The sequence below is a fragment of the Vigna radiata genome, chromosome 8 (assembly GCF_000741045.1).
Source record: "Vigna radiata var. radiata cultivar VC1973A chromosome 8, Vradiata_ver6, whole genome shotgun sequence".
NCBI lineage: Eukaryota > Viridiplantae > Streptophyta > Magnoliopsida > Fabales > Fabaceae > Vigna > Vigna radiata.
Window position 1 is genome coordinate 16,982,785 of NC_028358.1, and position 11,851 is coordinate 16,994,635.

The 11,851-nt window shown below is 30.3% G+C and overlaps 1 protein-coding gene across 1 annotated transcript; it reads right to left on the reverse strand.

Moving 5' to 3' along the window:
• LOC106770301 (ethylene-responsive transcription factor 1B-like) lies at positions 1-913 on the reverse strand. Its single transcript, XM_014656118.2, has one exon. The coding sequence runs from the start codon at positions 777-779 to the stop codon at positions 138-140; it is 642 nt and encodes a 213-aa protein (XP_014511604.1). The 5' UTR covers positions 780-913; the 3' UTR covers positions 1-137.
• Positions 914-11,851: the final 10,938 nt, after the last annotated feature.

Consider the following 11,851-nt stretch of genomic DNA (forward strand, 5'->3'; position numbering starts at 1 on the left):
CTACGTTTCCTTTCTATGAAATTAATATTATTAGATTTTTTCTAAGTGGAGATATCTCAGATGAAATATTACAACAAATAGTACCCACAAAGGAGCCGTACATAGAAAGAAAGAAGAAACATGGTGAACAACCAGATTTAATTGAAGTTGGTAGGGCTTGCACTTTGATCAGACATGCTTAGAAGTTGTTCTAGATAGTCAACTCCCAAGTCCTCTAACACGACAACACTTGGTGTTGCTGCTTCTGATGTCTCTTTCCCTTTATATTTTCTGGCCCTTGATGACAGTTTTCTCTGGATGAAGTTCCTTTCCTTGAGTGCAAGTGCGGGAGAAGATCCATTGCTGAAGCTATATTGAATCTCTTGCAAAGATTCTTTCACCGTTTTTACTGGAAAATTGAGTACGGCATTATGGCCTCTCATGGAAAATGCAGCTTGATCATAGGCTAACGCAGCAGCCTCTGCACTGTCAAAGGTTCCAAGCCAAACCCTTGAGCCATTCCTGGTTGTGTCTCTGATCTCTGCAGCAAATTTCCCCCAAGGCCGTTTCCTCACACCGATGTATGACTTTTCCTTATTCTGCACTTTTTCACACTTTACCACCAATTGGTTGTGATTTCCTTGTGCTGGTGCCGTGGAGAAATCAACCATATCGAAGGAAAGAGAATCTTGAATAGGGTCAAGAACTGCATTATTGCTTGACAATGATTCGAACAAAATTTCTGAAGGCTCCTGCAACATATCCCAATCTGATGGGTTCTGGAAGAAAGGGGAAGTCATGTTTTGAGGCTTGTACGCTACTAAGTTGTCTGTTCAGTTGCTTTCTCTCCCCCCTATCGTAATTTATATTACTAATGTAATTTACTTGGTTGAAACCCTACCATAGATTCTTTATCACCGATATATTAATTTATTTGCTTTGTGTATTAGTTTAGAGCTCTGACAGAAAGAGCAAGTCATAATAGGCAACTTCTTTCTGTCTCTTCATCTTCTAATGGTTTTAATTTTGATATACTGCTATATTTTTGGTTTTATTAAGATAATGAGAAACTCTCTCATGCACAAAAAAATTAGGTCAATTAGTAATGACCAAATAGGGTTCAAATTCTTAAGATAACATGCTTGAGCTTGTAAAAAGGAAAAAACATTAGTGGAGGGCTACTAGGTTTTCTGCAAAGATTAATCTCTGCGCATAAAATAATTCTTTCTTGATATTCAAATGCTGTCATCTTGGACCATTTGATCTTAAGTTATGGTACATTCATAGATGTTATTATTATATGAATTTTAATCAATACTAAATTCAGTTCGAAAATGAAGTTATACATAGATCTTTCAAGTAGGAAAAAAAAAGAATAGAAGTTTTAAATTTCATTACCATACAAAATATCACAATATACATATAACATAAACAATTACTCTTTAGCAACTAACTTATGTGATTAATTAAAGTATGTTTATTTTATTTTTCTAATAAAAAGACCATATTGAAATAGAATGTAACATATTTAAAATGTTTGCTTTTCTGTAAATTAAGCACAGCATACAGACGTTCTATATTATGAATATAAATAGTATATTTGTCATGGATGTGCTTCAGAGTTTATGAACAATTCTTTCTCTCCAACCAATTCTTTTTCATTTTTATAGTTAATCCTAAACTCTAGTCATTTCTCTCTACAGAAACAGACAAGTAACAAAAGTTGGATACAATACGAGAGCGAATAATCTCAGAAAATTTTACAGTTGAATTAAGAAATACATGCAAAAATATAAGAATAATGAACGTACGCTGTTGAAGATATTTTTAAAATGTATTTTGGAAATAATAGTACGCCTTGTATTCAAGCTTACATATACCGCAACACGTTGACCAAAAAGAATTTAGATCCAAAGACGCACCATGTGCCGAAACCTGTGTGTTCTCAGATTGCACGTTCAATTATTTTAACAACTAGACTAGAAGACAAAAATCCATGTCCGCTTTTGTACGTACAAATTTGAACTATGTATACTCTGTTTTTGTTGGATTGTATCCCTTCTGTATAAAGGGATTAATTGTGTATTTCTTCAAGTTTATGGTTTTAAATATAACGTGTGTTTTGGGTGTATGGTATGAATTTTTGGGTGTATGGTATGGATACTTGTAAGGTCAATGGATTTAGTAAACAAATAATTAACAGTTCTTAACCGATAGGTTAAGATAGTCGTTGATATAGATACAATTAATTATCAGTTAATAAAAATATTAACCATTTATTGATAAATGGGTTAAGTCTAAGGGTAAGCTCATTTTAATATATATATATATATATATATATATATATATATATATATATATATATATATATATATATATATATATAAATATATGTTTGATAGGAAGGTAAGTTAACTAATTTTGAGTACTCATTACTCACTTTCTATTAGACATTATCACGTATAGTCACTGACTTGTGAGTGTCTTTTGCTGATACTCTCTCACACAGTTTGGACAAAGAGTAGAGTGAGCGAATAATGCAATTTGAATAGTAAAAGATTATCAAGAAGGTCACTGGGTCTCTAGAACAACTTTGAATGCTTTGAGTAAGAGATCTCAATCCCAACCCGAAACAATGTGTATATAACCATGATATTAAATAATTTAAATTGTTTTAAAATAAAAAATATTGAATAACCATTATATCCTATGCATATGGTATCTCCGGTTTCAATTCAGACAAAATGTTGTTAGACTTAGCACGTAGATCTTTTGAAAGGGCTTATTTGAAAAACATGTTAAAAATTAAAACCTTCGTTGTAGCCTTTTTGACTAACTTTAGAAAGGTTTGAAACATAAAAATTAATTTTATTTAATTAAGGTTCTCTAAGAACAGTCGCATTTCGAGTCGAAGAAGCAGCTATGCAAAATACTAACAAAGGTAAGTTTAGTCAAAAAGTGGAATATATATACAAACTTATAATATCAACTGTGTTTAACGAAATAAGCACAAATGTACAATAACATATTCGAAGAAAGAAAGGAGCGAACCGTTACAGCATTCATGTTTATGATAATCCTACTCTTTTATTGTATCATCGGAATCATCGGGCACGAGAATGTATCTTCTGGTATTTAGATTATTTCATTTAGTATGTAGAGTAAGGTTTCTCGTTTGATTTATTCTTTTATCTTATTCTTTATTATGAGAGAAAAATCTAAAAAGAAAATTTAATGTCAGTGTTTTGTGTCTTGTTTTTAAATTATGTTGATTCATTGTTCTTAAATTCTTATAAGGAACACACCCTTGAAATTTCATCTGTTTTTGTTAATTGTTTGTGCATTTCTGTATTTTTCTCGTGTTCTGTGTTTTTTTTTTGTTTGTTTTAAAGTGAGTATTTCTGTGTATGATCCGTGGAAATTATCTTCTTTATTTTTATTTTCTGTTTGTTTTACAATTGCAATTACATTAATTTACATGAGTTTGAAGGTTCAATATGTTTAATTTTCTTTGTTTATGCGTTTGGACTGTAAAATTGAAAAGAAAATTATATTTTAAAAAATGTTATATAAAAGAAAACAACACTAAACAATGTTGTACAAAGTTTCAGAAACACAAAATTCCCACTGAAAACATATCCAGAGGTATTAACCAGAAATAACAATTTTAACAGAATTTAAAAACAGATTTGATGTTCTAGTGTTTTGACTCATCACTAGAAGGTGTTTTTTTAGAAGGTATTGACACTCTTATTTGTAAGTGAAGAGAAGTCCTCAATCTCATCAAATTTTCCTCCAAAAATCAAATACAAATCGAGCTAAGGAAGCTGGGTCACGCATCTCACACCAAGGGTCAAGTCTTCACGAATTTGTTTTTGGTACCATTCTTAAAGACTTCTTATCAATGAATGTATCTTATGTGTATATAAACTCATGTTCATCTCTCAATTTTTCTGATGTGAGATTTTTTTTTGTACCCAACACTCCTAACCTTATAAGATCCTAAAAAACAACATATAAACATATAAAAAAAATCCTTCTAAGACTTAAAGAAAGAAAATCAAGAAAGAGCTTTTAAAAGTCCTTCATCAACTTCTATTTCTTAGCCTTGGCTTAAGTTTGTATTTTTTTGAATGAAATTTCCTAAATTTCTAGGTTTCCTCTAACCATTCTACCTTTTGAGTTTGTCCAACCTCTCATGCAAATTCTTTAATGTCATTCACCATAAACCTCTTAGATAAATTTCCTATGAAAAAGTAGTTGATCTTTAAAGTTGAGGACATAGTTAAAATAAATTGGATCATTATATATGTCTGACATTGTTTCGCATTTTCCTCATCATATAATATTAATGCATGTTGTTTTCTTGAGATATTTTCCTCAGATATTATTATACGTTGAAAACACTCTAATTTGTTTTTTTGCCTAGTTTTTAAATCGTTTTCTTTTAGCAGTAGTATAATATATTCAATATACATAATTGGTCTAATTTTGTATTTTCGGTTAATCTAACAATTACATAATTCTTTGTCATAAATTTTTGTAAATATTATTTTTGTTGATTTGAAAATGAACACATAATTGTTTAAATTTGGAGTCTTCTTCCATTTTCTATTGTTTTTCGAAATTTATAAACATTAAATTTTTATAGGTATATTTATAAATCTAATTAAAATCCACATTTAAACTCCTTAAAATCCACATTATCGTATTTTTGAATTATTTTTGCCTCTTCTTCCTTCATTTATATTTCTTGTTCCTTGTTATGCGGAGATTTAATTCTCAATTATCAAATCGTATAATCAATATTAAACTATTCAAATTAAATTTTGCACTAAATGTTTAACAACATTAGTTTGTTTTTTTTTTCTACTTTCATATTTCCATATGATTATAATATATGTTTATAATTTTAGAAATCACAAATTAAAAATCGATTAGATTTTCATTTAATAATTAAATGTGAATAAAAATATTTTTATCAATTAGAAATTAAAGGTCTTATATCTCAATTCAAGAGCGGATGAATTGGATTTTATTCTTTTTCAAAATCTTTTTCAAATTTTTATGAGTTCTTGAATCTTGAAATCAATATATATATATATATATATATATATATATGCATAAATATGTACAAATTAAAATAATATCTAAATTATAACTAACACAATATTTGATTGCCTAATATCTCTTAATAGAATATTTGACATATTTTAACACCCCCACTCAAATTGGTGCATAGATATCACTCATTCCCAACTTGAATAGAAACTCATTAAACAATCATCTTGACACTCTTTTGGTGAGAACATCATCCAACTACAATTCTGATTTGACAAAAAGAAAGGAAATTATTTGAGCTTCAATCTTCTCTTTGATGAAATGTCTATCAATCTCCACATGCTTTGTTCTATCATGTTGCACAGGATTATGAGCAATTGCTATAGCCGAAGTATTGTCACAGTACAAACTCATAGCTTCATTTTGTTTAAATCCCAAATTTGATAGCATATTTTTAATCAAAAAAAGTTCACATACACCTAGTGTCATGCCTCTGAATTCTGCTTCAACACTAGATCTTGCCACTACAAGTTGTTTTTTACTCCTCCAAGTTATAAGATTCCCTCCTACAAAAGTAAAGTATCCAGAGGTAGATCTTCCATCATCTTTTGAACCTGCCCAATCTGTGCATCAGTGTACCCTTCTACCTTTAAGTTTCCATGATTTGAGAACAAAATTCTTTTTCTAGGAGCAGACTTCAAATATCTTAAAATACTTTCAACAACATCCTTGTGAAGCTTTCTTGGGTCATGCATAAGTTGACTAACAACATTCACTGCATAGGTTTCGTATCTTCCTTTGTCTATGCTTACTGAATTTGAGCATTGAAAGAGTTTATGATTTTGTTCAATTGGTGTATTAGTTGGTTTACTCCCAAGCAGCCTAGTTTTTTTTATAGTAAATCAATAGTATATTTTCTTTGGATAGAATATACCATGTTTTGATCTAGCTACTTCAATACCCAAAAAATATTTAAGGTTTCCAAGTTGTTTCATCTCAAAATTCAGATGCAAAGTATTGTTGTAAACTAGAAATCTCATCTTGGTCATTTCTTGTAACAATCATCTCATCTTGGTAATTTTTCCATTTCCTCTCTTCAAAAATAAGGTGTGATCAGAGTTACTTACTCTATAACCAAAAGCCTTCATAGACTTGGTAAACCTTCCAAACCATGCTCTTGGGGATTGTTTTAATCCATATAGAGCCTTCTTTAATTTGCAAACCTTATTCCAATTGAATCTGTCATGCCTGGTGGAGAATCCATATAAATTTCTTCTGAAATTTCTCTGTGTAGGAAAGCATTTTTCACATCAAATTGTAGAAGAGGCCAATTTTGGTTTGCACCTAGTGACAAAATTATTCTCATAGTATTGAGCTTGGCTACCGGTGCGAACGTCTCTTGGTAATCTACACCATAAGATTGAGTGTAACCTTTAGCCACAAGTCGTGCTTTATACGTCTCAATAGTTCCATCAACTTTATGCTTAATTGTAAAGACCCATTTGTAGCTCACAGTTTTCTTCCCTCTTGGTAAGGACACAAAGATCCCAAGTGTTGTTTTTTTCTAAAGTTGCCATCTCCTCAACTATTGCTTCGGTCCATCTAGGATCTGCCAAAGCTTCCTATATATTACTAGGAATAAAAATTGAAGATAATTGAGATACAAATGATGCATATGAGTAGGATAACCTATGAGATGACACATATTTACTAATGGGATATTTAACTTTGGCTTGGAGGTCTAGTTCATATTTAGCTGTAGGTTGACCACATTTAGAACGAGGTGGAAGAATATATTGAACAGTGGTGTGCTGATGGTCTCATGTAGACAAGAATAAATTCCATGTTCAATTTCATCTAAATTAATATTATCAGAAATAGGATCAGAAGGTACCTCTAAAGAATCAAGCTGAACCTGTGGAGAAGATTGAGCCAATTGGTTATGATCAGAAGACACTGTATTATCAGAGAGGAAGTGCCCATATTTAAGATTGGCTCACTTCCTGTAGAATGATTCTATCACACGATAATTTATCTTCACAATCAAACATACTAACATCATGATTATGCACTTCACTTTCATCGCCTCCCTGAAGTGGAGAATCAACATAAAAAAAATCATGCTCATTAAATGTCACATCCATAGAAATATAAAATTTCTTTGATGGTGGATGGTAAACATGATAACCTTTTAGAGTTGATCCATACCCAACAAAAACACATTTTATCACTCGTTCTTCAAGCTTTGTACATTGATGTTGATGTAAGTGAACATATATAACACATTCAAAAATATGAGGTGGTAAATAAACTATGGGACGAAGGATACAATGATAAAAAAACACATCAGAGGGCCTTGGAAAGTTAAGCACACTAGAAGGGGTTCGATTAATTAAATAAACGGCAAAACTCACAACCTCACCCCATAAATGAGATGGAACATTACCATCTAACAAAAATGATCTTGTCACCTCTAATATATGCCTATTTTTCCTCTTAGCCACTCTATTTTGTTATGGTAAATAAGGACATGTAGTTTGATGCAAGATGCCTTTAGAGTTCATCAACTCTATTAATTCGGTCTTAATATATTCTCCTCCATTGTCTGATTGAAGAACCTTAATAGATGTGTTAAATTGTGTAACGATCAGATGATAGAAGGAATGAACCACATCACACACATCATTTTTATATTTAAGCAAATATACCCAGGTTACCTGAGTATAATCATTCGCAAAACTGATAAACCATTTTTTTCCATTATGTGTGGATTGTGGGGTAGGTTCCAAAACATTTCTGTGAATTAATGAAAAAGGAAAATCAGTTTTGTTATTATTGCTTAAAGGAAACACAACATGATTTTTTGCCATGACACAAGTTTCACAAAAAAAAAATCAGAAATATTGCATTTATGAAATAGTGATGGAAATAATTTTTTTAAATAACCAAAAGAGGGATGTCCCAATCGTCTATGCCATAACCAAATTTCCTTTTTTTTTATCTTGTATGTGATTATTTGTAAGACAAGTCAATCCTCTTTTATGGGTTTATTGTGAGACATTTTCAAGATAATAAAATCCTCTACTCTCTCTACCATTGGCAATCTTCTCCTTGGAATGAATGTTCTAAAAAAAGACAATGGGTTGGGTAAAACAAGGCAACACAAGAATGTGATTTGGTTAACTTGCTGGCGGAGATAAGATTACAGTTTAATGTAGGAACAAAAAAAACATCAGGAATCGATAATGAGGGTGAGAGGGATACAATACATATACCTTCAATATGAGATGAGACCCCATTGGCATTAATAATAACGATTTTAGAACAATTAGAGGAAAAATTAGTAAATATATGAGGATCACAAGTCATATGATCAGTAGCACCTGAATCAATTATCCAATTACTACCCTTAGTAACAATAGAAAGATTAAGGGCAGGGTTAGATATATATGACTTGGTCACAAATCCCGCAACTCTTGGAAGCTGCAGAAGTTTCAGAATCATGTTTCTCCGATTGATTTTTATCGGAAGAAGCCATCAGAAATGTTCAATGAAAAAAAGCAATGATTCCTACATTGTAGAGGATATCAATGTTTGGCTCTTGATACCATATTAAAAGGTTTAAAGAATAATTTTGATGTATTATTTCAAAGAGTAAAGTACCATATATATACATACAAGGATCCTATAATTCTTCAACTATTAAAGGAATGACAGGTGCACAAATATGCACAAATTAAAATAATATCTAAATTATAACTAATACAATATTTAATTGCCTAGTATCCGTTAATAGCATATTTGATATATCTTAACAATAGTCAAAGATTTATGAATCAACTAAGTAAAGAAAGAAAAAATAAAGATTAAGACACAACAATCTATATTGGTTCGGCTATCACAAGCCTACATCTAGTCCTCCTTCAACAACCTTATTTGAAAGGAATCCACTAATAATGATTTGAGATTACAAGAATAAAATAACAACCTTTAATTGCACTCCTTATACCACTCAAATCAAAATAGTAAATACAAGAGATGAAAACACTTAATCTCTTACAAATCTCAAGAGCAATCACAACTCTTAAACCTAGTTATCCTTACAAGGCATACAATGCACAAATTGATGATGAACCTGATCTTAAACACACTCTATAAAGTACAGATTAAATCAGAGACAATGAATTTCAGTGTCTTGAAAGAAATCTTGTTGTGTAATCATCAAGAAAGCTTTGATTCCTCCAAGAACGAGTCTTTATGAGCACCTGTATTCAAAACTCAAAATATGTTAGTATATGAAAATTAGAATACTATAGAATCAGGTCTCAAGTCAAGTATATATAGAAAATCAATTCTTGACACAAAATAATTGATTATGTTATTTGCATAATCTATTATGCTCCTTTATTTTAATATATTACTTAATGTGTATAATCAATTATTTGGACACTTATGCCTATAACTGCTTCTTCTAATAGTTTTAACAGATTAGGCTTCCTATGTAATGGATTAGATCTTACTTTCTATTTTAATCGATTATCTGCCTCATAAGTCATCCATTTGCATATCTTAACAAATTATGATACTTATATAACAAATTATGACTTTCTCTCTGTTTTAATCCGTTATGTAACTTATATAATCGATTATAATAGAGTGATTTTCCCTTGTTTAGCTTTCTAAGTGTTTTGGATAAATCTAACATATTATGCAACTTATGTAATCGATTATTTATACCATAAACTAGATTTCTAATCTGTTTTAGGCATGATTCTCATCGTTAATGGATTCAAACATCTAGTACTATCATGTTAAAGATATAAACATTTTTTATATCATTTTGTTGTGCAAGAAACCATTGTTAATCATTTAACCTATTCATCATTAAAAACTAAGATGTAAAGAGGGTAAGCTTCCACTATCAACATATATATTTATATAACGGAATTAAGTCAAATAATATTTTGATTTAATTCATATTACTAATTTAATTTATTAGTTGAATCAATCAATTGTTTAAACTTGAATATGATTTTTTATAAATCCATAATAAGAGAAATTATTTAGTAATTAAATATGTAAATTGACCTTTCATTTTTTATGCTGTGTTTTTTTAATTTTTATTATACATTATTAAATTCATAAACCTTAAATTTAATATATAAAAAATATTAAAGATACTATTTATAATTAATGTCTTCTCTAATAACAAACTTAATTTTTTTACATTATAAATTTTAGAAAAAAAATTAAATATCTAATTATGAATCCACATAGACATTGAAAATCAAATTTATGGTGAGACGAGAAATGTGCATACACGCATGACTTTGTGCTCTCACCTTTCTTAAGGCTGTGTTCACTTGCAGGTGTTTGTTCACGCTGATTATCGAGCGATTAATTATAAAAAAAAACACGTTCACTTTCGCTGATTTGCGAGCGATCAATTGAAGGTATTTGTGAGATTACCATACTGTTCATTCACCCACACATCTGCGAAGATTTGGAGGGATCAACGAGGCTTTGTCTAAAATGCCCTCTTCATTTTAAATATTTCTCAGTTGCCCTCACCCACTTGCACAGCTTTAACTGTGTATTCACGAGCTCGCCTACACCATTGAAATCGTATCCGGTTACGTAGGAAGGTGTATCCGGTTACGCAGAAGCCATGAAAAACTCACCAAGTTGTATCCGGTTACCGAGACACTTGTATCTAGATACGGTTCTTCATCTTCACAAAAGCTTGTATCCGGATACACGTTCTTCTTCACACAATCTTGTATCCGGTTACGGTCATCATCATTTCTTCTTCTTCTCTGCAGTTGCGCGGAGGGTGGAGGTCGGTGCAGTTCTGCCACCGGGAAAAAACGAAACGCTCACCCTCGAAGCGGATCCAGTTCTGCACGGCCTTCTCCACGGTGAGCTCACGGTGGGGGACGTTAGCGAACCACGCACAATCTCTACTCGCGGGCCAGGGAAAGGGATTTCGATATCCATGAGGGGTAAAGGGATTTCAATATCCATGAGGGACATGAACCCTACATTTCAAGGGCTCCTCGGTGGACGATGCTCCACGCATGACATGGAGCTTGATGGTGGTGAATGCACAATAGCGGTCTGAAGCATATGATTTGGTTTGCTGGTAAAGATTTTATCACAAAAACAATATAATTTTATTTATTTTAACAATTTAATTTATTAACATTTAATAACATTAATTATTTTTAATAATTTAAGTTCATGTAATTAAAAAAGAATAAAATAAAAAACAAAAACCATACTTATAATCATTAATAATATTAATGATAATAATTAATAATATTAATAATAATAACTAATGATAATTAATAATAATAATAATTAATAATATTAATGATAATAATTAATAATAATGATAATAATTAATAATAGTAATAATAATAATCATAATAATGATTTTTTCTCTTTATAATAATAATATTAATAATAATAATAATAATATTAATAATAATAGTTATTACTATTATTATTATTATTATTTCAATTTACTAAATTACCATTTTTTATATTTTAAAAATTAATTTTTATTTTTTTCCTTATAAACATTTTTACAATTAAATATAACATTAACAATTATCATTATATATTTGGTAATCTTTAATTTCTACCAATTAAACAAATTTTTTAAAACTATCACATCAATCAAATCGTACACTAATTTTCACAAACTTTACTCCTAAATCCACTCTCAATTACCTTCAAATCCACTCAAATAAACACAAAAAAATCACTCTCCCCCAATCACTCTCCCCCAATTACCCCTAAGTAAACA